Source organism: Myotis lucifugus, unplaced genomic scaffold (genome assembly GCF_000147115.1).
Source record: "Myotis lucifugus unplaced genomic scaffold, Myoluc2.0 scaffold_61, whole genome shotgun sequence".
NCBI lineage: Eukaryota > Metazoa > Chordata > Mammalia > Chiroptera > Vespertilionidae > Myotis > Myotis lucifugus.
Genome location: NW_005871109.1, coordinates 270,756 through 298,230, shown reverse-complemented (window position 1 = coordinate 298,230; position 27,475 = coordinate 270,756). Strand labels below are relative to the sequence as shown.

Below are 27,475 nucleotides of genomic sequence, written 5' to 3'. Positions count from 1 at the left end.
TTATAAAATTCATAGCTGCTTTATTCAGAAAAGACAAAAACCATAGCCCATCAAGAGAAAAATCAATAAAATACCTGTGGTACATGGAATACAGCTCAGCAGTAAAAAGGGAGAAGAAAACCAGAATCTCAGAAACGGTTTGGCTCAGTGGATAGAGCGTCGGCCTGTGGACTGAGAGGTCCCAGGTTCGATTCCAGTCAAGGGCATGTACCTTGGTTGTGGGCACATCCCCAGTGGGAGGTGTGCAGGAGGCAGCTGATCAATGTTTCTCTCTCATTGATGTTTCTAACTCTCTATCCCTCTACCTTCCTCTCTGTAAAAAATCAATAAAATATATTAAAAAAAAAAAAAAAGAATCCCCATGCCAAGGAAGGGTACATGCTGTATGATTCCACTAACATGATGTTCTAGAACTGGGGCAAGTAAACTATGATTTACAACACTGGGAGGCCCTCTCTGGTTTGGTTCAGTGGATAGAGTATCAGCCTGCGGACTGGAGGGTTCCAGATTTGATTCTTGTCAAAGGCACACGCCCAGGTTGCAGGCTCAATCCCCAGTGAGGGGTGTGCAGGAGGCAGCCGATCATCATTAATGTTTCTATCTCTCTCCATTCCTTTCTGAAATCAATAAAAATATATTTAAAAAAAAATTTTTTAAGTAACACACTGGGAGAAGGGCATAGTTTAATGAAAAAAGGCATGAAGCAGCTTTTTGGCATAATGGTAATGTCCTGTATCTTCTTTTTTTCTGTTGAGGAACTAATTTATTTCACGCTGAGATCCTCATGGGTGACAGGTTCACACTGGGTACAGATGACGCTGAGTGGCAGACAACATGCAGCAGTAACAAGTGTATCTGGAGAGGCCGCAGGGAGCAGGTGAAATGGTCCAGTCTGGAAGACCCTAAAAAAGTTGGCAAAAAAAAAAAAAAAAGTCGGCAGGTGGCCATGCTGAAGCCCGGGGCATGATGCTGGCTGGGGTACAGCTCTTGGTCTCACACGGAGGACTGTCCATTGTGGGAGCTGCAGAAGCCAGTGGTGCAGGCAGGGCCTGGAGAATCACAGGCGCTGGTGCAGTCACAGGGACAGGTAGGTCAGGGTGAGGTGGTGGTCCGAGGGCTGGCAGGAAGCCTGGTAAATATGGGCTGTGTGCCGCATGTAAAACAGGCTCCTCCCCATCGTGGGAATTTTCCAGTTCACAAACTCCCTTGGTAGTTGAAGACCGCTTTTCCATTTTCACCTGTATTTTGGTCAAACCATCTAAGGTGGCCTGCAGCTCCTTGTGAGTTCCTTAGTGTATTCTGGAAGCCTCTGTTCTCCATTTTCATTGCAAGCCGGGCTGCCGCTCTCCATCTTGTCTTCACTCAATAAACTGATTTTCCTATTGGCAATATTATTTGCAGTAGCAAAGCCTGCATCATTGAGGATTTTCCATTTCAGCATTAAATTGTACCAACTGACTGCACTGTCCTTAATTTTTCTCTCACTGACCGATAAGACAGGTTTTCTGGGCAATTGCACTTCCAAGACTCTTTGCTTCCATGTGATTCGCTGATATCCCAGGGGAGAGTGTTCTGTATCTTGACAGAGGTTTGTGTCTCATACGTGTATGTTTGCCAGAACTCATCAAATGGCACACTGAAGCATTCACTATATTTAAATTTTACCTAAAAAACACAAGTCGATGCCTGGCTGGTGTTGTTCAGTGGTTAGTGTCCACTCTTGCATGGATGGGTCACAGTCTCAGTGAGGGGCATGTATCTGGGGTGCAGGTTTGCTCCCTGTTCCTGTTCAGGGTGCATGTGGGAGACAACCAGTCGATGTGTCTCGCTCACATCAATGTTTGTCTCTCCCTCTCTCCCTCCCTCCCTCCCTTCTACTGTCTCTGAAAAACAATGGAAAAAATATCCTCAAATGAGGATTAACAACACACCAGTCAACACATATTGAACTCTAATGATATGCTAAATGATATGCTAATGATACTAAAATGCTGAGAGGGGAAAGTATACAGTTTAATACTTTGAAATATAATAAAAATAATATATATTGGTGGATAGATATTTAAGTGTGTGTTAAAGCAAATACAGCAAAATGTTCCTTCTAAACTCAAACTGTGGATATATGGGCAGACATTAAACAATTCTTTCAACATTTTTGTATCTTTTAATTTTTTCTTAGTACATTTTTTACTAAAAAAACTCTAAAATACTATTTTACCTATTAAATGAGCAAAAAGATTAAGTAAATATTAAAGTATTTTTTAAAGTATGAGCAAAAGTTAAAAAATAATGCACAATAATGGCTATGATCCCATAAAACTGTTAGTCTGTCAGTGGGTGTGTAATTGATATAATATTTTTGGAATGCAACCTGGCAATTTGAATCAAAAGTCATAACCTTGCCCTACCTCACTCACCTAATAATCCTACATTTTTATTACCTGTGCTTCTGGTGTCAGATATAAGAAATAATTGCCAAATCTATTGTTATGAAGATTTTGCCCTATGTTTTCTTCTATTAGCTATGTTGTTTTAGGTCTTATATTTAGTTCTTTTATTCATTTTGAATTAATTTTTGTGAATGGTGTAAAATATGGGTTCAATATTATTTTTCTGCATGTAGTTATCCAGTTTTTCCAACATCATTTATTGAAGAGACTATCCTTTCCCTATTAGATGTTAGTAGCTCCCTTATCAAATATTAGTTGACCACATATGTGGGGGTATAATTCTGAGCTCTGTATGTGATACTGTTGGATAAAATGTCCTATAGATGTTTGTTAGGTCCATTTGGTCTAATGTTTGGTTCAAGTCCATCATTTCCTCATTGATTTTCTGTCTGGATGATGTATCCATTGTTGAAGGTTGGGTATTGAAGTCCCCTATTATTACTGTATTATTGTATTACTAGAGGCCCAGTGCACGAAATTCGTGCACAGGTAGGGTCCCTAGACCTGGCCGGTGATCAGGGCCAATCTGTGGGGCGACTGGCGGGGTGATTGGGGGCACCCCTGCTGGCACCTGCCTTGGCTGGCCTAGGGCCTGCAGTCTGGGAGAAGCACCTGAATTGAGCGTCTGCCCCCTGGTGGTCAGTGCACATCATGGCGACCAGTCGTTCCACCAGTCGTTCTGTCGTTCAGTCGATTTGCATATTGGGCTTTTATTATATAGGATTGTCTATTTCTCCTTTCATATCTATTAGTATTTGCTTAATATATTTGGTGCTCCAATGTTGAATGCTTATCTCTTTACAATTGTTATATCTTCTTGATTTCTTGATGAATTGACTCCTTATCATTATACTAAAGCCCCGATGCATGAAAATTCGTGCAAGAGTAGGCCTTCCTTCCCCCAGCTGCCGGCACTGACTTCCCTCTGGCACCCGGGACCCAAGCTGGCTTCCTTTGGGCCGCCCACAGACACTCGGGACCCGGGCTGGCTTCCCTCCGGCCCCAGCTTGGTCAGGAAGGACGTCGGGAAGATGTCCAGTGTACTCAGCATATTACCCTTTTATTATTATAGATAATGATCTTCTTGTTGCTTATTACTATTTTTGGCTTAAAGTATATTTTATATGATGTAAGTACAGCTAACTCCATTTTCTTTTGGTTTCCACTTGCATGAAATATCTATTTCCATCCATTTGCTTTGATTCTACGTATCCTTAAGGCTCAAGTGAGTCTCTTATAGGCAGCATATAGCTGGGTCCTATCCTTTTAAAACTATTCAGCAATTCTGTGCCTTTTGACTGGTTAATTAAATCCATTTACATTTATAGTAATTTTGCTTTCTGGTTCTTTTGTATTTCCATTGTTACTTTTCCTCTCTGTTTCTACTTACCTTTGTAAATTGGATATTTTCTTTGTTGGTATATTCTGTTCCACATCTTCTCGCCCCTCCCCACTTCCTCTGCTCTAGGTTTTTGCTTTATAGTTCCCATAGGGCTTACATCTTATCAATAAAACTGTCCATTTTAGGCTGATAGCAACTCAACTTTGGTCACCTGTAATAGCTCCAGCCTTTTATTCCTCCCTTTTAAATTGTTGATATCATGCCCTGGCCGGTGTGGCCCAGTTGGTTGGGCATTTTCCCTATACTGACTCTTTTTAATGTCTCATCATTCATTCATTCAACATTTTTTGAGAAGAGAGGAAGAAAAAGCATTCCAGCCCTGGCTGGTGTGGCTCAGTCTTCCCATGCACCAAAAAGATCATGGGTTCGATTCCTGGTCAGGATTTCGGGGCTTGATCCCTAGTAGGAGGTATGCAGAAGACAGCCAATTGATGTTTCTCTCTTACATTGATATCTCTCTCTCTCTCTCTCTTTCTCTCTCTCTCTCCCTTCCTCTCTCCCTAAATTCAATAGTAATAATAATTTTTTTTAAAACCATAAATAGCTGAAACCGGTTTGGCTCAGTGGATAGAGCGTCGGCCTGCGGACTGAAAGGTCCCAGGTTTGATTCCGGTCAAGGGCATGTACCTTGGTTGCGGGCACATCCCCAGTGGGAGATGTGCAGGAGGCAGCTGATCGATGTTTCTCTCTTATCGATGTTTCTAACTCTCTATCTCTCTCCCTTCCTCTCTGTAAAAAATCAATAAAACATATTAAAAATAAATAAATAAAAAATAAAACCATAAATAAAGAAAAAGCATTCTATATGAAGAGAAGGCCTACAGGAAGTCTGGGTATGAAAAGGTGTGTGCTCCAGGAAGTGAAGGAGATGTATTATGCCTAGAGAGAAGAGAACAAGAGAAAGAGTGGCAAGAAATGAGGCTGGAATCATGGCAATGCACCAGGTCCAATAAAACCTTAGGTCAAATGAGGGTTTTGGACATTATTCCAAGGACAATGGAAAGCCATGGGTAGCTGTCAAGCCAATGAGTGACCAGACTGGGTCACCTGGGTGCAGTGGGAAGGATGGCTAGAAAGGAAGGCCTTAACCTCTGTAAGGCTTAGTTTCCTTCATGCCTCACAGTATTAGTGCAAAGATTAAACAAGAAAATAAATCCAAATTCCCTGGAAGGATGTTTGGCACGTGACAATCAGGAAATGTTGGTGCCTTGTTCTCCAACAATTCTGGTTCTTTTTCATTTAATCCCATTTTTCTCTTTATCCTTTTGACCATATTTTGAGTAAAACATTACCTTCCTAACTTTTTTGCTGCAATTAAAATAGATTACTGTGCTAGACACAGTAAACAAATATGAATAAGACCTGGTCCTTTCTTAAAACATATTTACAATAAACCATAACATAATCTAATATGAGCTACACTAATGACAAGAGCCAAAGCTCTCAGAGAGCAAAAACAGCATCCTTTGTCTCTCTGTCCTTAATTGAGCAAAACATACAGCACGAACTTCTTAGAAAATGATGCATGCTCTGGGAGCTCAGAGGATTGAGTAGGAGGCGTGGATGCACCGAGAGTTCAATCTCAGGCTTTCATACAGGCTCAGCGATGACTAGCTTTTCCCCCTTGTGTATTTTGTTGGTATTATTTGGGATCTGTCAGTGCACTTTCTGATTCATTTGCTATGAGTCATTCTCAGAGTCAATGCTATAATCACATTTTCAAATACAAAGTTTCTACCATAAAGCACACTCTTCAATAACATGAAAACTTCCCTACCAAGACTTTCCTTTAAATAGCAAAGTTTAGTGGTTGAGTCATCGACCTATGAACCAGCCCTGACTGGGAATCAACTGCACAGTTGATTCCCAGTCAGGGCACATGCCCGGGTTGCGAGCTCGATCCCCAGTGTGGAGTGTGCAGGAGCAGCCCATCAATGATTCTCCCTCATCATTGATGTTTCTATCTCTCCCTCTTCCTTCCTCTCTGAAATCAATAAAAATGTATTTAAAACAATAAATATCAAAGTTTATTGCCACTGAACCACACCACTAGTGATTGGCTAAACTTTCCTTTTAATGACTACCTCGTAGATCAACTTCATTTCAATGTTTGCTACAATTCTGAAAACTGGGTAAATATCCCAGTGAGTTACTAAAGGGCTGATTTCTCCAAGGAGTGAACTTTTATTATTTGGCATTTTGTGAACTTTCCAAAAGCATCTAGAAGTCTTGTAGCCCTTTCTTTCTCCAATCCTATACTGTAGTAATGAGGGTTTCCCACAGCTGTATTAAAGATTTTTATATTGGGCCTCTTCTACTCTTCAGTCTCAGTAGAAAATTCACTGTCAATAGTTTTTGAGCATATAGTATATTCTGGGCACTAGAAATATAAGGGTAAATAAGACAGACACCATTCCTGTTTTGTTATTGTTGTTGTTAATCCTCACCAGAGGATATTTTTCCATGGATTTTTCAGAGAGAGTGGAAGGGAGGGGGAGAGGCAGAGAGAGGGAAAAATTAATGTAAAAGACACGTTGATTGGTTGCCTCCCGAATGCACCCCAACCAGGGCCCGGGATGGAGCCTATAACTGAGGCATGTGACCTTGACCGGAATCAAACCTGTGACCCTTCAGTCCACGGACTTATGCTCTAACCACTTAGCAGCCGGCTAGGGCCACCATTCCTGTTTTAATGATGCTTAGTCTGACGTCAAAGAAAAGAGATAATTATATAAACTGGTATAGTGATTATATATTAGCCAGTGTTCCACAAGAGAAATAGAACTAGTAGGATATATACATATCTAGAATATATTTAAAATATACATATAGGTTGTCCTCCAAAAATGTATACATACTTTGAATAATTATATATTCCAGTGGGATAAAGCTGAAAAGAAAGAAATATCAATAGAGCTCTCAGCTGTTAAAGGATGTACACATTTTTTGGGGACACCCTGTACATATATAAATATGTGCATATATCTGTATATATACGTGTATATATGTATATAATTATATATATATATATATATATATATATATATAGAGAGAGAGAGAGAGAGAGAGAGAGAGAGAGAGAGAGGGAGATTTGCAAGGGATGGGCTTACACAATTGTGGGGATTGGCTAGTCAAGTGCAAAATTCCTAGAGTATGCAGTCAAAAAAGGAAGGCTGGAAACTCTCAAGCAGGAGGCGATATTGCAGTTCATAAGGGAAATTTCTTATTTTCAGGGAAACTTTCCTTCTGCTCTTAAGGCCTTTAAAGGTGGAACTGGCCCACCTTGATTATGGAGGCAAGTCAAGTGATTGTAGATGCTAATGGCATCTTTAAACTACCTTCACAAAAACACCTCAATTAGGGTTTGAGTGACTAACTCAGTGACTAGCCTAGCCACGGTGACATGCACCTGACTATCATGACAATGTTTGGAAAATGCTATGGTAGAGAAAGAAATGATGCCAACAACAGACATAGCAGGGGCATATATCTCAGTGTAAAGGGAGTCAGATGTTTTCTTGAAAGAAGTGACAAATAAGGTAAGACCTGAGAGATGAGTAGAAATTAGTTAGATAAACAGGTATGTAGAGAATATTCTGGGATGTGGGAAGTTTATGCAAAGCCAGAGAGACCAGAGAGAGCCCCTAGAAATGCAATTTTCTCTTAATCAGGGTTGTTGTTTTTTTTTGAAGGGGGGGTGGGCCTCCTTTTAGAGGTGATGGTTGTTCTTTAACAGATGTCAAGATTTTCTTTATGTTTTGGTCATTATTACTTAGCTTATTGTAATGTCCTTAGTGCTGAGTTAGATGCAACTCTATTTTCACATTTTAATTAGCATTTCCAATAACTGGTAGGATGATGCACATTTTCATATGAAGCACTTTTTTCATATGTTTGACATTCAGGTTTCCTCCTTCATAGATTGCCTGTTTGTAAATTATCCTATTGAACAGCTTTCTTTTCCTTATTGATTATATGTGATGTGTATATTACTAGAAATCCTTTGTCCTAATATGCATTGCAGACATACTGTCCAGAGACCAGTCCAAACTGGGAACTGGGGGTAACTTTGTAGACTAAGCCAGAGAGTGCGGGGGAGGGGGGGGGGAGAAGTGGGGACAGTGGTCTCGATTCTGGGCTCCAGTTTTGCTTCTAGGACAAAGCCCCCATATGGAGCAAGAACAACAGAAGCAAAGGAAAGAAATGGGGAAAGGAGAGCACACATCACAAAGCACAGAATTTTCTAACAATTCAAATAAATGAAGTAGGGGGAGCTTTGAAGCTAGGAAAGCTACGTTGGCTGTCTTTTTTTTTTTTTCCTAGTACAGGCACACTCATTTTGCTGAAATATAACCATTGGGAAAGAAAATTAGTAAAATTATTTCAGAAAAATTAGGAGCAGAATATCATTCTTTTAAGCAATGAAAACAAGCCAGAAAGACATACCCAGAAACAAGCTCAAAGAAATTAAGAAAATCATAAAAGTTATAAAAAGAACAACTTAAATAAGAATAAAAATAATTCAGAAATGATATTATTGGAAAAAAGAAAACAAGAGACTTGAAAATGTAGCTTACAAAGCATTAGAAATAAAAGAAACAATATTTTAGAAATGAAGACTAAATAAAAGTGATATATTAGTTAATAAATACTATGAGTCATGTATAAAGAGAAACAGGAAATGAAAGAGAATTTTTAAATTAAAATATGAACGAAATTAAAAAAAATAAGAGAAAGTGATAAAGAACACTAGCAAAGTGTGTGTGTGTGTGTGTGTGTGTGTGTGTGTGTGTGTGTGAGAATCCCTGAAGAAGACCAAAGCAATAGAACAAATACTAAAAAATGACCACTGAAGAAAACCATTCTGAAATAAAGTACAATTTAAATCATATATAAAGAATATACTGTGTACCTTGGAAAATCAATCCAGAATGACTGACACCAAGGCATATTCTAATAAAAAAAATTAGAATATAAAGAAAAAAATTAAAAATGGATATTCAGTTTCAAAAAATTTATAAGTCTCTTCCAACTAGAAATTTTAAGATATTATATGATTCAGGACTCCCCGTGAGGGGGTAACATCAGATGTGAGCGGCTCATGGCTCCTGCCAGTTCTTGAGCAGCTGCAGCCCTGGCCTGAACCCTGGGTGCTCACCCACAGCACTCTCCCAGTGCAGAAGAATTCAACCAGCACAAAGCTCTCCCCTTTGCATATTCCACTTTGTACATTCATGAGAATGAGGGTCTGAGATAGGTAGGGCAACCTTATTTATAATCTCAATGATAAAGTTATACAGAAGAATATACTGCATTTCTGGGCAGTAAGAAATGGGAGATTAAGTGAGGGCTTTGCCTTTCATAGAATAATCATCTATAATAATAAAAGCATAATATGCTAATTAGACCAAACATCCTTCCAAACGACCTTCTGGACAAAGCTGGGGCTGCAAGGGAAGCTTGGGTCCCGGATGCCGGAGGGTAGCCAGTGCCAGCAGCCGGGAGAAGGAAGGCCTACTCTTGCATGAATTTCATGCATTGGGCCTCTAGTTAACTATAAGGCACCAGTAAGTAAAAGCTAAAATTGGTAGAGATCATTTATGTGTTAAGATCTAAAGAACCTCCCAACATTAAGAGGAAAAAGAGTTTCTCTCAGTAATGGATGAAGTTCCACTATTAGACATTCATTCCTTTGGTTTAAGCCCTATCCTTGGCACACTGGAAATATTTAATACCCTTGACCATTATGATGGAAATGGTAGCAGCATACTCAAGATTCTTTCCACCCTCCTGGTTAGCTGGAAAACTAAAGCATAAATGTTCCCACACTTCCTTAAAGTTATTGAATGAGGCAAATTTTGTCCATTTAGATATCTTATGAGAGAACTGGAAGACAGAGTGAGACAGTGCTATCTTGACACTCTTCTGTTTCCTGCCAGTGAGCACAGTCAAGAAGCCAGGGATTCTACAGCAGCACCCCAGGGCCCAGAATCATGTGGGTGTTGAATGGTAGTTGTGGCAGCTCCAGGGGCAGATCACAGACTCCATGGGATTTTCTTGATACCTACACTTCAGATGTGTGGACATCCTTAGGCCCCAACTTTATGACTATAGTAAATATAGTCTCTTCCTGAACTATAAATATTATTTTTCAACATGTAAGTCCCTGTATAAAATTCCATTGTGCTTAAAATACCCAGAGTAGCTTCTATTTGTAAAAGTGAATGGACTGTCACAGATGTGATTAAGAGTGCCAAGTGGGGAGAAGGAATGAAGCAATGTGAAGGAATAAATTTTCACATGCGTGCATGAGATCTAAAACATGGGAAGAAAACAAAGCTCACAAGAAAACCAGTCTTATTTCATAGTTGACTGAAAGATGGCTTCTTGAAAACTGTTTCTTCCAGAGAACTAACCATTAAATCAGGCTTGCCTTCTCCACAAAAATAAAATAAAATAAAATATGAAATAATAATCATCATGCCTCCCAACTAACCTCCAAGTAAATCTCACTGCCATCATACAATATCCCTCATTTGTTCTTTGTTGTTCTATATCCATCTCCTTCCTTTCTCTCCCCATGTTTTTAAAATATATTTTTATTGATTTTAGAGAGGAAGGGAGAGGGCAAGAGAGATAGAAACATCAATGATGAGAGAGAATCATTGATTGGTGCCTCCTGCATGTGCTCTACTGCGAATCAAGTCCGCAACCTCAACAGGTGTCCTGACCCAGAATTGAACCATGACCTCCTGGTTCATTGGTTAATGCTCAACCACTGAACCACACCATCTAGGCCCCATGTTTTTTTATTTTAAAATATTTTTATTGACTTTTTTATAGAGAAAAGGGGGGGGGAGAGAAACATCGATTTGTTGTTTCATCTATTTATGCATTCATTGAGTGCTTCTTGTATGTGCCCTGCCTGGAGATTGAACCCACAACCTTGGTGTATCGGGATGATGCTGTAAGCTACCTGGCCAGGGCTACTGCTCCCCATTTTAATAAAACAAAAGTATGAGACTGGAACGGGCGTCAAGGTATTTTAGTTAAATGTTACTATTTTCTAGACATATAATGAGGCCAAATTAGAATGACTTTCCTAATATGACCTATCCATGATCCAATGACTACATATGATCTAAATTTACCCCATACCTAATAGGACTGTAGTGAAGAAAAATCAATGGAAGAGGGCTGAACTCAGCATTTAATGCTCAGCATACATGACAGAGTTGGAATAAACTTTCTCAACAACCTCCTCTATCCTGCCTTATCAGCTGCAGGCCCTGATCTCTGTCTTCCTACAGAGAGAGCAGAAGGACTTACAGTAGTATTTTGGCAGTGAAAACTCCTGAACTTCTGAGATCAAAAGAACAAATCATCCCAGGTTGGCCACAGGGCAAAGCAGGAAAAGGAGAAAACAACTATATTCTAGCCTGTGGTTTCTGATTAACCCTTGGGCTCCTTGTAGTATCCAACCCTTCACATTCTCATTTTTTTAAAAAATATATTTTATTGCCAAAACCGGTTTGGCTCAGTGGATAGAGCATCGGCCTGCGGACTGAAGGGTCCCAGGTTCGATTCCGGTCAAGGGCATGTACCTGGGTTGCGGGCGCATCCCCAGTGGGAGATGTGCAGGAGGCAGCTGATCGATGTTTCTCTCTCATCGATGTTTCTAGCTCTCTGTCTCTCTCCCTTCCTCTCTGTAAAAAAATCAATAAAATATATATATTTTATTGATTTTTTTACAGAGAGGAAGGGAGAGGGAGAGAGATAGAGAGTTAGAAACATCGATGAGAGAGAAACATCGATTCAACTGCCTCTTGCATGCTCCCTACTGGGGATGTGCCCGCAACCCAGGTACATGCCCTTGACCGGAATCGAACCTGGGACCCTTGAGTCCGCAGGCCGACGCTCTATCCGCTGAGCCAAACCAGCTAGGGCCACATTCTCATTTTTTAAAATATATTTTTATTGATTTCAGAGAAGAAGGGAGAGGGAGAGAGAGATAGAAACATCAAGGATGACCTAAATTAGGCATTTCTCCAAAGAGGACATACAGATGGCCAAGAGACATGAAAAAATGCTCCAAGTCACTGATCATCAGAGAGATGCAAATGAAAATGACAATGATGTATCGCCTCATATCTGTCAGAATGGCTACCATCAACAAATCAACAAATGACAAGTGCTGGTGAGGATGTGGAGAAAAGGGAATCCTAGTTCACTGTTAGTGGGAATGCAGACTGGTGCAACCATTACGGGAATCAATATGGAATTTCCTCAAAAAATTAAATACGGAACTGCCATTTGACCTAGTGATCCCACTTCTAGGTATATATCCTAAGAAGTGCAAAACACCAGTCAGAAAGAATGTATGCACCCCTATGTCATAGCAGCACAATTTACAATAGCTAAGATCTGAAAACAGCCCAAGTGCCCATCAGTAGATGAGTGGATAAAAAAGTGGTGGTACATTTATACCATGGAATACTATGAAGCAGTTAAAAACAAGAATCTCTTACCCTTTGGGACAGCATGGAAGGACCTTGAGAGTATCACACTAAGTGAAATAAGTCAGTTAGAGAAAGACAAGTATCACATGATCACACTCATATGTGGAATCTAAGTAACAAAATAAACTGACAAATAGAGTGGATGCAGAGACATGGAAGCATGGAACAGAATGCGGAATCTCAGAGGGAAGGGGGGGAAGGTGGGTTGGTGGGAGGTAATCAACCAAAGACCTTGTATGCATATATACATAACCCATAGACACAGACAATAGGGTACTAAAGGCCTGGGGTGGGAGGTGGGGGCAGGCTTTAGGGGTCAATGGGGGAAAATGGGAGACATTTGTAATACTTTCAATAATAAAGAATTATTTTTTTTAAAAAGTTCCCACAAACCTCAAAAACACACACACATACACAAAAACAAAACATCAATGATAAGAGAGAATCATTGATCGTCTGCTTCCTGCACACCCCCTACTGGGGACTGAGCCCGCAAGTTGAGCATGTGCCCTTGAGCAGAATCGAACCTGGGACCCTTTAGCTCTCAGGCTGATGCTCTATCCTCTGAGCCAAACCAGCTAGGGCCCATGTTCTCATTTTAACTGAAGGTTTTCTGTGGCTTGCCTTTATTGGTGCTGAAGAGAATTTAGGAATTCACTGCTTACGTGTGTTTGACAACTGCTTAAAGGTGTGCTGAGGACAAGTGGCCTAGGCTGGTTGATTGATTGTGCACAAACTTCAAGGAAATTTGCCGGGAAAAAGGAACATGATTTCTACTCATCTCCTCAAAGCCCTATTATTCAGTGACACACTCCTCACAAGATTGCAGTCTGGGTCACTGGGCACCTCCCTCATCATAGACTTTGCACCATGACTGTGCCTCCTGAGAGGAACTATAAAATCACCCACTCACCAGGTGTCCTTGCATGCACACCTCCTTTAAAGCAGACAAAGCTGAGAAGAAATGACTAAGAAAATAGCCTTTGGATACTGAAATAGGGGTCACAGCAATTCATTACAGCCATCGTGATCATTACTAAGTTCTCACTGAATGCCTACAGGCTTCTTTCTATTCGTTTTCCAAGCTATCGTTATAAAAGCTATTGTTAAAAAAGATCATGAAGGAGGATTCTGGGAGAATGGTGGGATAAAAAGTACCAGGTATCGTCCTAACCCAGGGGTGGGCAAACTTTTTGACTCGAGGGCCACAATGGGTTCTTAAACTGGACCGGAGGGCCGGAACAAAAGCATGGATGGAGTGTTTGTGTGAACTAATATAAATTCAAAGTAAACATCATTACATAAAAGGGTACGGTCTTTTTTTTTTTTAGTTTTATTCATTTCAAATGGGCCGGATCTGGCCCACAGCCGTAGTTTGCCCACGCTGCCCTAACCAGTTTGGCTCAGTGGATAGAGCGTCAGCCTGCAGACTCAAGGGTCCCAGGTTTGATTCTGGTCAAGGGCATGTACCTTGGTTGCGGGCACATCCCCAGTAGGGAGTGTGCAGGAGGCGGCTGATCGATGTTTCTCTCTCATCGATGTTTCTACCTCTCTATCCCTCTTCCTTCCTCTCTGTAAAAAAAATCAATAAAATATATATTTTTTAAAAGTACCAGGTATCTGTCTCCCCACTTAGCCAACAACTGCACTCGTAAACCTGTCAAATGCAATTATTTTTGAACTCTGGAGAGTATTGAAGGCTACTAACTTCCAAGAGAAGACTTGGACTAAAAATTGCAGCTAATTTTGGCCAATTCCAACTCTTAGGACTATAAGAGTTGGATCCCATATAGCTATGGGTTCTCCACCCCAGCCAAGTGGCAGTTAGATGTGCATGTGTTCCTGGACAGCTTGCAAACAGTGTGTGGAAGCCAGGGTGAATCAAAGGGACCTTGTCCTTCAAATATCTAGGATCTGTGTGTGCTCTGACTGTGGATTGCTGCTTTAATCACAGAGGTTCAGCCAAGGGGAGGGTCTGATGGCTATTGTTGCTGCATCTCCCCATTGTTGCAAGCCCCTCCCCTCTGCTAGGAGTGATGGGCAGCGTATTTACAGGGCCAGTGCTCCTTTTCTCCCCCTTTCATTTTTCTCTTTTTTCCCAGGGGAAAAAGACATTAAAAAACAACTGCATATACAGGGTTAATTGGAAATAATCACGTATGTACAGGGAAAGTCTCAGAAAAGACCTGAGAAAAACTGAAGTTTACACCTCAGATTTACCCTCAGCACAGAGAAAATCCTGAGGGGCAGGGTTCAGGTTTGGCATACATCTAGGGACCTATCTGCTTTTGATGAACATGAACCAGTGGATGCTATCTTTGTGTTTCCCCTCTCCCTTGACCACACGTATCTCACAGAAAGGAGCTTATACATTCATCTGTAGCCCCAATTTTGTGACTACCGCCCAGGGGACACCTCCAGATCTCCTGGTCTGGTGGCCAGTAGGGCTTATGCTTGTGGTCCCACAGGACTGTCTATGTTTGCCTACTTTAAAAGCCGCTGCCCAAGTGTCTGGTTTCTAATTAGCCTGAATCTAGATGCTGACTGAAAACTTATTTGAAGAAGTAATGACTGAAGACTTCCCTAACTTGGAGGAAAAAAGCAGACATGCTGATTCAGGAAGGCTGGCGATTTCCAAATATGATGAACTCAAAGAGACCCACAGCAAGACACATCATAATCAAAATGTCAAATGTTAAAGACAAGGAGAGAATCTTAAAAGCAGCACAAATGAAACTGGGCTGCTATTTTACACCATACACAAAAAATTAACTCAAAATGGATTAAAGACTTGAATGTGAGACCTGAAACCATAAAACTTCCAGAAAAACATAGGTAGTAGGTTCTTGAGTTGTGGCAATAATCAATAAGTTTTTGGATCAGACACCAAAGAACAAGCAAGCAGAGCAAAATTCAACAAGTGGAGAATACATCAAACTGAAAGATTCTGCACAGCAAAAGAAACCATTACCAAAATGTAAGTCAACCTACTAATGGGAGAAAATATCGGCACACTATACATCTTATAAGGGGTTAATATCCAAAATATAGAAAACTCATACAACTCAATAACAACAATAAAAAGAACAATTCAATTCAAAATAGTCAGAGGATCTGAATAGACATTTTTCTTAGAAAAAGACATACAGATGGCCAACAGGTACACGAAAAAGTGCTCAATATCACTAGTCATCAGGGCAATACAAATTGTAACCACAATGACATATCATTTCATACCTCTTAGAATGGCTATTGTCAAAAAGATAAGATATAACAAGTGTTGATGAGGATGTGGAGAGAAGGAAATCTTTGTACACTGTTAGTAGGAATGAAAATTGGTGCAGCCACTATGGAAAACAGTATGGAATTTTCTCAAGATATTAAAAACAGAACTTCTATATAATTTATCAATTCCACTTCTGGGTATTTATCCAAAGAAAACAAAAGCACTATCTCAAAAAGATATCTGTACCCCAATGTTCATCACACCATTATTTACAGTAACCAAGACAAGGAAACAACCTGTGTCCGTTGATACATGAATGGATAAAGAAGTGTCATATATATAATAAAATGTATTCAGTCATAAAAATAAATGAAATCTTGCCATTTGTGACAATATGGATGATCCTTGAGGGCATTATGCTAAGTGGAATAAGTCAGGCAGTTGTAAATACAGGGAACCTATTGGTGATGGCCAGAGGTGTGGGGAGGGGAGGTGGGCAGAATGGGTAAAGGGGGTCAAAAGGTACAAACTTCCAGTTATGAAATAAATCAATCATGGGATGTAATGTCCAGCATGGTGACAATCTATAATAATAAAAGCATAATATACTAATTAGACTGAACAACTGAACGACCTCCCAGACGTCCTTCCAGATGACCTTCCAGACCAAGCCAGGGCTGCGAGGGCCAAGCCCCTTGCATGAATTTTGTGCATCGGGCCTCTAGTAGCTAATAATACTGTATTACATGTTTGAAAGTTGCTGAGAGAGATCTAAAAATTCGCATCACAAAACTTACTACAAAGCTACAGTAATCAAAACTGGTATTGACATATGGATAGACTTATAGACCATTGGTTTAGATAAAAGAGCTAAGAAATATATTTTTGTATTCGTATGATAAAATGACTTTTGACAGGGTGTGAAGACCATTCAATGGGGGAAAGGACCGTTTTCAACAAATGGTGCTGAGAAAATGATGTTCACATGCAAAAAAGATTAAGTTGTACCTTTAACTAACACTATAGAAAAAATTAACTCAAGCCCAGCCAGTAAGGCTCGGTGGTTGAGCATCAACCTATGACTGAGGAGGTCACGGTTCGATTCCCAGTCAGGGCACATGCCCGGTTTATGGGTTCGATCGCTAGTGTGGGGCATGCAGGAGGCAGCCAATCAATGATTCTCTTTCATCATTGATGTTTCTATCTCTCTCTCCCTTTCCCTTCCTCTCAGAAATCAATCAAAATATATTTTTTTAAAAAGGATGGAAATTTTAACATATGTTCCAGCATGGATGAATCTTGAGGACATTATACTAATTGAAAGAAGATAGTAAAAAAAAAAAAAAAGAAATAAAGACAAATACTGTATGACCCCACTTACATGAAGTACTTTAAGTACTCAAAATCACAGAGACAGAAAGGAGTGTGGTGGTTGCCGGGACTGGGAGCAAGAGGAATGGTGAATTATTGTTTTATGTGCATAGAGTTTCCATTACACAAGACAAAAAGAGTCCTGGAGATAGATAGTGGTGATGGTTGCAAATATTAGAAATGTATTTCATATCACTGATCTGTACACTTAAAAATGATCAATAAAAACAATGATCAAGATGGTAAATTTTATATTATGTATATTTTACACAAAATAATTGTAGAAAAAACCCTTGCTAAACTTAAATAAAAGAATCATGAATTATCAGGTGATCACTTCCTAAGGTATATAAATGTGTAATCACTATGCTGTACACCTGAAATGGATACACTATTGTATGCCAACTATAATTGAAAAATAAATTTTAAAAAATCACAAAGATAAATAAGATCATGATGTTCCTGACCATTTCTCTTAAGTGCTTACTCAGGATCTATTTTCTCTGTGTTTACACATAATTCTGACAAGCTTTGTTTCTGTTCTCTTAAGAACAGGTGAATTGAGCAGGTGACCACAAAGACCGTTTATATAGTTTCTGATCAGTATTTACAGGTTCTCATTTACATATAGGCTCGTTATTTCCATACCATTATTCTTAGTTTGTTTTTGCTTTGTTGCTTGTTTCACTGTATACCAAATGAAAATGCAAGTGGGTGAATTGTTGTTAAATACAATTAAAAATGACACCAGTGAAATAAGTCAGAGAAAGACAAATATCACATGATATCACTTATATGTGGAATCTAATGAACATAATAAACTGACGAACAAAATAGGTCCAGAGGCATGGATGCATGGCACAGACTGTTATATCTTAGAGGTGGGGTTGGGGGTGGGTGGGAGATGGGAAGAGATTAACCACAGAACTGATATACATATATCCATACCCAGTGGGCAGACAATAGTGTGGTAAAGGCCTGAGGTGAGGCAGGAGCTGGGAATGGGGCAAAGGCGATGGGGGAGAATTGTGGGACATCTGTAACATTGTCAACAACAACAACAAAACCAGTGTTTGAAAAATAAATTAAAAAACAACAAAGTTAAAAGAAATTAGAAAAAAAATGACATCAGCAAGAAGTGATAGTTGACAACCTGATGGGAAGAAATGGAATTGATTAAGCATAAAATTATATATCTATTAGACATCAAAAAAATGGACAGGGTAATATCATCGAGTTTGGAGCTATTGGGCCTAGATGTCTTACACCCCTAAAGCAGCACTGCATTCATGCCAACACATTAAGTGATATTTTTATGATAGTGTCAATGAATCTGTAACCAAACCCAAGTTCACATGTCTGACTCCCTGTGAAACCAATCACTAAAGCATTGAGTAGAGGCAGCCAAACCAGAAGACAGAAAGAGCCATAAAGCTTACCTACAGTTAATAACTAAATTTCTACATTTCTATTGTTAGCTTTATTTTTAACCGTTTAGATAAGCTATGGCTTCAATCCCCACCGTCTTTTGTTCATTTCCATTCTTAAGGGATATGGGGTAGTGACTGGTCTAGTTTCTTCTTACTGGAACGGGGCAAAGTTCCAGATTAGAAGAATGGATTAGGTATTACATATGTGTCCTTATCCCACCTGCCCTCCCCTCCCCCCCCCCAACTCATGCCCTCACCCCCCTGGTGTCTGTGTCCATTGGTTAGGCTTATATGCATGCATACAAGTCCTTTGGTTGATCTCTCCCCCTTACCAACACCCTCCCCTACCTTCCCTCTGAGGTTTGACGGTCTGATTGATGCTTCTCTGTCTATGGATCTGTTTTTGCTCATCAGTTTATGTTGTTCATTATTTTCCACAGATGAGTGAGATCATGTGATATTTATCTTTCTCTGGCTTATTTTGCTTAGCATAATGCTCTCCAGTTCCATCCATGCTGTTGCAAATGGTAAGAGTTCCTTCGTTTTTACAGCAGAGTAGTACTCCATTGTGTAGATGTACCACCATTTTTTAATCCACTCATCTGCTGATGGGCACTTAGGCTGTTTCCAAATCTTAGCTATGGTAAATTGTGCTGCTATGAACATAGGGGTGCATATATCCTTTCTGATTGGTGTTTCTAGTTTCTTGGGATATATTCCTAGAAGTGGGATCACTGGGCCAAATGGGAGTTTCATTTTTAGTTTTTTGAGGAAACTCCATACTATTCTTCACAGTGGCTGCACCAGTCTGCATTCCCACCAGCAGTGCACGAGGGTTCCTTTTTCTCCACATCTTCCCCAGCACTTGTCATTTGTTGATTTGTTGATGATAGCCATTCTGACAGGTGTGAGATGTTACCTCATTGTCGTTTTGATTTGCATCTCTCAGATGATTAGTGACTTTGAGCATATTTTCATATATTTCTTGGCCTTCCTTATGTCCTCTTTCGAAAAGTATCTATTTATATTTAGGTCCATTGCCCATTTTTTGATTGGGTTGTTTATCTTCCTTTTGTTATGTTGTATGAATTCCCTAATTTTTGGCATTTTAATGATGATGTGTCTGGACGTGGGCCTATTCGGGTTCTTCTTGCTTGGGGTTTTCTGTGCCTCCTGAACTTGTGTGACTTTTTCCTTTACTAGGTTAGGGAAGTTTTCCACTATTATTTCTTCAAACACCTTCTCTATGCCTTTTTCCCTTTCTGTCTCTTCTGGCATATCTGCTATTCGAATATTGTTATGCTTCATGTTGTCCCACAGCTCCCTTAAGCTGTTCTCCTGGTTTTTTTTTTATTGTTTTTTCTTTTGTGGTTCTCTGATAAGAATATTTTTTCAGCTCTGTCTTCTAATTCACTGATTCTGTCCTCAGCTTCCCCTAATCTGTTGTGTATTCCCTCCAATGTGTTCTTTATTTGTGCTATGTCTCTTGGCCATTTGTATGTCCTCTCTTTGAAGTGCCTATTTAGGTCTTCTGCCCATTTTTTGATTGTTTGCCTTTCGTTGATTTGCATGAGTACTTTATATATTTAGGATATTAACCCCTCCTCAGATGTATCATTGGAAAATATGCTCTCCCAAATAGTGAGTTCTCTTTTCATGTTGATGCTGATTTCTTTTGCTGTGCAGCTTTTTATTTTGATGTACTCCCATTTGTTTATTTTCCCCTTGTTTGCCTCTTAAAAAATCACACACACATTAGCAACAGGCATAATTTATTGAATAGTATCTGAGCATTCTTCTTACATTCAATCAAAGGTCATATCATTAAAGGACTTCCTTCCCTTTTTTTTTCTTCTTTTCTCTTCTCACTTAATTTTCTCTACCTGTGTCTCCTTAATTCTTTGCAATGAAATCTACTGAGGAGCTACTTTTGCAGGCTTAGGCTTATTCGGATCTTAAGCCAATCTCAGTTGAGGCAGCCTGAAAATCCCATTTCTCTTGTGCTAGGTGTTGTATCAGTGAAAATTTTGCTACATGAGATGTCTGATATTTTGTTGCCTATGTTTTCTTCAATGATTTTTATGGTGTCATGACTTACATTTAAGTCTTTTATCCATTTTGAGTTAAATGATTTTTTAATTAAAAAAAAAAAGAAACCCACACCTAAAAATATTTTCCTACACTAGGTTGTTTCCAACTAATCTTGATTCCGAGGTTTAAAGCTTATGAAATAAGATTGTTAAATCAAGGACCAAATAGTCAGTTGACAAATAGTCAATCAGTATTTTCTTTTTTTTTAAATATATTTTTTATTGATTTTTTACAGAGAGGAAGGGAGAGGGATAGAGAGTTAGAAACATCGATGAGAGAGAAACATCGATCAGCTGCCTCCTGCACACTCCCTACTGGGTATGTGCCCGCAACCAAGGTATATGTCCTTGGCCGGAATCAAACCTGGGACCCTTAAGACCACAGGCCTACGCTCTATCCACTGAGCCAAACCGGTTAGGGCCAATCAGTATTTTCATTGGTGTTGTTTGCTAGGTCATGCTCTGTTTAGGGCTGAAGTTTGGAGAAGTTTCAGAGATAGCCGGACTCAGTCAAAAGAACCCATATATGCCAAGGTCTAAACTTCCCTGAGTTCATTCAGTAAATCAGACATGGGCTCAGAGAGAAATGGTTTCACATTTCACACTGGGACACCCTAGTGTTTAGAAAAAACAAAAAACAAAAACATCTTATTTCCCTGTTTCATCCCTGAAAACTTTTATCAGGAAACCTACTCTGCTGTGCCAGATAAATGGGAGGAGTCTCATTGCAATAAATGTTTGCCCTTGCAACTTCCCAATCCAAGCAGAATGCTGCTCTACTAAGTAGGTCCAGATTTTCAGCATGCTGGGATTAGAGCCTTTTAATAGCAGAGACTGGATGGTGAATATGCCACCATGAATTAGTTCCATTCATTCAACAGTGGTTAGTGCCTTCTTGTTTGAGAGATGTGGCCCTAAGTGCCAAATAAAAGGACTCTTAAAAAGACAACAAAAACAAACATTGGCCCCCTGCTCAGCAGGAAGTAAAGCTTGCTTGGGGAACTAGTTAATGAGAGCCCCTCCCTATTTGGAGAAGAACATTTAAGTAAAGCTTGAACTAGCACCTTCAGCCTTAGCTGGTTTGGCTCAATAGATAGAGCATCTGCCTGTGGACTAAAGGGTCCCCAGTTTGATTCCTGTCAAGAGCACATGCCCTGGTTGCAGGCTCCATCCTCAGTAGGGGGTACGCAGGAGGCAGCTTATCAATGATACTCTCTCATCATTGATGTTTCTATCTCTCCCTTCCTCTTTGAAATTAAAAAATATTTTAAAAAATAGCCCTAGCCTGTTTGACTCAGTGGATAGAGCGTTGCCCTGCGGACCGAAGTGTCCTGGGACCGAAGGGTCCCGGGACTGAAGAGTCCCGTGTTCGATTCCGGTCAAGGGCACTACCTGGGTTGCAGGCTCCTCCCTGGTCCCTGGCCCTGGTCCAGGCACGTGCAGGAAGCAACTAATTGACTTGTTTCTCTCACAGTGATGTTTTTCTCTGTCTTTCCCTCTCTCTTCCACTCTCTCTAAAAATCAATGGAAAAATATCCTCGGCGTGAGGATTAAAAATAATAACAACAACACCTTCTGAGTGCAGACCCTGATTCTTTTTTTAATATATTTTTATTTAGTTCAGAGAGAGAGAGAGACAGAGACAGAGAGAGACATCAATGATAAGAGAGAATCATTGACTGGCTGCCTCCTGCACGCCCCCCACTGGAGATCCAGCTGCAACCTGGACATATGCCCTTGACCAAAATCGAACCTGGGACCTTGCAGTCCCCAGGCTGACACTGTATCCACTGAGCCAAACCACTCAGGGGCAGACCTTGATTCTTATGCTCCACTCCCCCAGTCATGGTAACTACCAAAGATTTCAGAGTGTGGGAGGACTGTTGGCTTTGACTGTTGAAGGCACACCTGGCCGCCAGGGTGGGAGTTCTGAGGCAAGAGGCATGGCCATGAAATCAGCTTGCAGCGAAGTCAGTGTTGTTGTTCACCATTTTGCACTCCCCATCGCGCAGGTGAAAGCTCGGCAGGAAATGGCAACCCGGAGACACATACTCACCAATGATTTCAGGAGGTTCCTATGTCAGAATGTCAGGTCTTGGAATGGAAGGAATTTTCCCAAAAGCACGTGGCACCTGAGAGCAAACGCTCACCTACAACTGTGGCAGCGCTCAGTTCTAGCAAAATGGTGTCCATTGTGCCGCCCCTGCCAATCTGGCCCTGCAACTCTGCACCAAAAGCTGCACCAGCGCTTGGGACTCACACTGCTGAGCCCCAAACCCAGGCTGGGTCCCAGCACCAGCAGATTATCTGCGTCTCAGCTCCAGGAGCGACTGCGTCCAGGATCCGACACACTGATCCCTGACCCTCCTTTGCTGCACTCTTTCCCCCTCCTCCCCGCGCCCTGCCGCTGTACCCAAGGGCGCACCTGGTTCTAGGGAACAGTTGTTCCACATCTGGCTCCTGCAGCCCTGCCAGTGCAGCCCTCCCATCTCCCATTTATTCCCTCGGGGCAGCGGCGCTCCATCACTTAAGACGGAGGAAAGTTTAAAAAGGGCATCTTGGAAGTTGGGTGTCCCCGCGCACGGAGGCCACCCACCTGGGAGGAGAGATGTGGAGCGAGGCAGGTGTGTCACAGGAATCGCTGCGGATCCTGGAGAGTGCGGACTAGTGTGAGGACTGCGGCTTTGGTCCCTCACAGCACATGTAGGGCTAGTTTCTCTCTGCCTCGAAACTGCCTAGATGGGGGTCTTTGCCTGTCCCCCAATAGCCCCGGGCACTTTTGCCGCGTTTGCCACCTTTGCCGCATTGGGAAACTCCATTAGCTCTAGTGCATCGCGTGCCGCGCGCTCAGACCTGGGGATCCGGGAGACAGTGGGGAGTTCCTGGGGGTCTTGGGGACGGTGAGAAGGTTCTCTCTCTGCATGTTACCCGCTGAGAGCAGCAACTCAGGAGCGAGCAGGGACCTTCCAGGCGGGCTTGCCGCAAATAAAGCTCAGGGGACGGGGTCCTGCAACCAGCTGTACCCGGTGTGAGCGGGTCTAGGTGTTGTGGAGTCCGCTTATTCTTGCGAGTGCAGGTAGTGATGGTGCGCACAGGCTGCTGGCAGCCGGTATGTAAAGGTGTCCACAGGAGACACTGGGAGGCAGGCTTGGGGCAGACTGAGTGAAGCCGGGCACATGGCCCCGGGTGCTGTCCCCGTGTCCCTTTTGCCAGTGCCATTGTTTGGGGAAGTGGGCTTATGTTTGAAGAGAGGAATGGGTTTGTGGGAGGGGACGCGTGTGGCTGGAAGTGACAGTGAGCAATTGTCTCTGCAGGGATTCCCGTCAAGCCTGCCATGCTCTCTATTGGAGAACTGAAGTGCAGGGAATGCGCGTGTACATTTGGCATGCGCGTGCAAGTCCGGAATGCGCGCGCACGTTCATATGTATGTGCCCGTCATGGATGTGTGTACAGTTGCAGTATGTGTGCGCAGGTCCCTTATGCGGAGGCAGGTCCGGAATTGCACGCCAATGGGGCACCTTGGCAAACAGCTGCCGGAAACAGGGGCAGCTGGGCAAATGGTCCTAACAGGCAGATGAGCAAAGGTGATGGATGGCGGGGTGGCAGAGGAGATTGCTGGGGCTGCTTGGCAGCTGGGGGAACATGGGTGCCTTGTACCTCCCTGCTGTGGCTGAGCGGGACATTGGTTGCCTTCTATCCACTTGAAGGACCACCCAGGGCAAATAAGGACTTCTGGTCAGTAGGTGGGTAATCACCATCTTAAGGAATCCCAGATGTGAGCCACGGAGCCCTTCCAGATCCCTACCTAGCTGGGAGCAGGCTCAGGCAAATTACTAATAACCACATTCCTTGATGACATTGGGCCCCCATTTTAAAGATGAGTGCATCGAGGCACTGAGAAGTCACTTGTCCTTAATCTTACCGCTCAGCCGGAATTGAATTCAGGCTGACAAAGTTCTTGCTCCCACAAGCTGCCCTACTTGCAGGTGATTCCAGCTGCCGGGATTAAACATCTTGCTGGGACCCAGAACCAAACCTGTAACGCATTAACCCTCTCACCCTCACTTGGATGAGGCTTGAAAGTCAGACTTGGGGGAGCCAGGCGTCCCTGTGATCCTGGACTCTGCCCTACAAGACTGCACCGCCGGGGATGGCGTGGGCTGCACATTCAAAACCGGATGCAACTGAACAGGTGAAATTTACAATGACGTCAAACTGTCCCCCAGTTCGTGGGTGTTTTCTGGTGCCCATCACTCCCCCTTCTTTCCATCAGTGACCTCAATGCAAATACGAGTGGGATGATCCTGATGGATGCTACAGGTTCTGGACGCAAGTGGGTGACACAATCCGTCTGAGGCACCGGATCCTTCTCCTCATTGGTTGCCCGGTGCTCCTGGATTTCCCCTCCCCAGACCCAGAGCGGGAATAAGAGGAGCCGCTGGTGCTGGGAGAAAGCGGAGCGACTTCCCAGTTGGAGTGTCACTGCCACTTCCACGGAACACCTCCACTGCCGCTACCGCCACCTGCCGCCGCCTCCACCTGCTGCCAGGTGAGTCCCCAAACTCCTGCTGTGGTGTTTGATTCTCTCTCTTCCTCTCTCCCCTTCCCTCTCTCTCCATTACTGTACCTCTTGGTCGATCCCCTGCCAGTCTCAAAGTCTCTCTCCACTTCTGTCTGGGTCTTTTTATCACACAATTTGTGTTAGTCTTTGCTTTATCCAGGTAATGCTGTGTCCAGGGACTCTGTGCTCCACTCTTCCCGTGCAGATCGGCTCTGGTCTAGCTGTGTTGCTGCAGCTGGAGTGTGCTTAGTCTCATCTCTGACGCTGGAGTTGGACTCCTGAAGAGCAGGATGCAGGAATAACTTTCTGGTCATGCCTAGTGGCTCCAGGGAAATTGGTTCGGAACCTGGGTCAGTGTGAGGGGTGGCAAATAGGCGCAAGGGCAGTTTGAGTCCTGCAGCGTCCCAATTTAACTCTCTGTTAAGCTTGGGGACTGCCGAAGTGTGGATCGGCTGAGCAGTAAAATGTGATTTTCAGTTTCTCAGGGATTTCAATTGCAGATATTTCCTTTCTACCTACACTCTCCCTCAACATCCCCTCACAGCCCTAAGCGTGAGCTCAGATCTGTGGGTTCATAAAACTTCAAACTGGTGGAGATGCTGACATGATTCTTCCTTTGCAGAGAGGCATCATGGGCTTTGGAAAATTCTTACCCTTCCTGGCTCTTGGCTTCTTGGTCCTGTACCAGGTGGGCATGATCCAGGCAGCACCATTCAGGTAAGACAGCCCTGAAAATAGCACACTCTCCCCGCAGTGCCCCTGGGATCAAACAATTCTGTGATCTGAATTGTGGTGTGCTGAAAGGAGGGGGGGGGTGGGCAGGGGGGGGGCACACACCAAGAGGAGGGTATATTTTTTTCTGATATAAAGAATATCTGATATTCTTCATTGTAATGATATCTGATATTCTTTATTATAAATTTCATAGAATTCATTCAGTCTCATAGAATGATTTTGTTGGTTTTTACCAAAATTTTTATTTTGCTAATTCAACCAGGATCTCAGAAATGAATTGTATTCTAATCTACCTTTTTGGCCAATAAATTCATAGTTATGAAATCAATGTGAGCTGTTAATCTTTCTTACTCTTGTACAAATTTTATTCAATCAACTGGAACCATTTTTAGCTTTAGCACTACCTGTAAGTTTTCTCATTTAATTTTTAATATTGGCTATATGCAAAAGGATGGTCACAAAATTTCTGAAAAGTCCATCTTTCACAAGCCTACATGATCTGGATTCAGCACAGCACTGCTTGGAGGTCACACCAGTGCCTGGCTCCTGATGAGTCATGCCCTGTCCACTGGGAGCTGAGGTGGCCACTTCCTTAGGGGAAACCTAAGAACCAGGAATCCTGGGGAGGGGGCAGGAAGGACTCATAGCTTGTATTGGGCGTGCTATTTCTCCTCAGGTCTGCCGTGGAGGACAGCTCACTCAGTGAGGAGGAAGAGGACCTCCTTCTGGCTATCCTGGTGAAGGAGTTTATGAAGAAGATGGCCAGTGAGAAGGAGCAGGCTGCACTGGATTCCAGGTAAGGCTCCACACCTGCCCAGTAAGAACAGCTGTGCTAAGGAGAAGGCAAACACCTCCAGAAATCAGTGTTATAAACTCTCCATGAGGAGGTATCATGGCATTTTCCCAAATGGCCAATGATTATCTGCTGCGATAATTGTGTTCAACACAATTGAACACACTTAAGAGCAACACTTTAGGTTCACTGGTACCTTTCAGAACAGTAATGATTGCCCCAAGGGAAGGCTTTGCCCCCACAAGCCTCTGACTGACAGGTCTTCTGTTTTTCTCCATCATATAAATCAGCTTCACTAGCCAGAAGAGATCCTGCAACACTGGCACCTGCCTGAACAATAAGCTTGCTGTGCTCTTGAGCAAGTCTGGAAGTGCTGCCCACGCCAAGGTGCTGCCCGCTACCATGTTCTCCCAGGGCTAAGGCCAAAGGAAGGGACCCCAGGAAGAAGGTGACTACTCTTGTATGGTTAGATGGGGGGGTGGGTGACTGGATATTACAGGGGTGCAGGCCACACTCTAACCTCCTTGGGCCCATGTGAGTGAAAAATCAACAAGGGAAAGTATCTAGAGAAGGACAGAGCGTCCCCACAGATGAAACCCGTAGATTTGGGGTTTATTTCTGCTTTTTGTTGTTGTTTTGTTTTGTTTTGGTCCAGTGTTTCCCTATGACACTTGAATCATCCGTCAGGAAATATAGATGTTAATAACCTCACAAGTAATAAGTAACTAAATTCTAACTTCTGTGTTTTTTTTTCCTCCTAGATGATGGAAGCTGAACCCTACCCACTTCTTTAAGTTTATCATAAAAACAATTGGAGAAATACATGATAAACACACATGTGCATGCTACTTAACATTGAAAAGACTCTGTCTTATTCAAAATAAATTAAATTTAACTG

General features: G+C 42.1%; 1 protein-coding gene and 1 long non-coding RNA gene across 2 annotated transcripts in view; one reads left to right on the top strand and one right to left on the bottom strand.

Annotated features, from left to right (window-relative positions):
* LOC111826212 overlaps positions 1-27,475 on the bottom strand; it is a 68,555-nt gene that overhangs the window by 14,454 nt on the left and 26,626 nt on the right. The window lies entirely within an intron of this gene.
* LOC102425131 (calcitonin gene-related peptide 1-like) lies at positions 24,958-27,475 on the top strand. The gene is made up of 5 exons (XM_006089577.3): positions 24,958-25,037; positions 25,672-25,766; positions 26,461-26,580; positions 26,868-27,025; positions 27,339-27,475. The coding sequence occupies exons 2-4, from the start codon at positions 25,681-25,683 to the stop codon at positions 26,995-26,997; spliced, it is 336 nt and encodes a 111-aa protein (XP_006089639.1). The 5' UTR covers positions 24,958-25,037; positions 25,672-25,680; the 3' UTR covers positions 26,998-27,025; positions 27,339-27,475.

Coding starts and splice junctions, on each gene's coding strand:
- LOC102425131 (XM_006089577.3), top strand. CDS start 25,681: ATGGGCTTTGGAAAATTCTTACCCTTCCTGGCTCTTGGCTTCTTGGTC. Junction 25,767..26,460: donor ATCCAGGCAGCACCATTCAG/GTAAGACAGCCC, acceptor ATTTCTCCTCAG/GTCTGCCGTGGAGGACAGCT. Junction 26,581..26,867: donor CAGGCTGCACTGGATTCCAG/GTAAGGCTCCAC, acceptor CATATAAATCAG/CTTCACTAGCCAGAAGAGAT.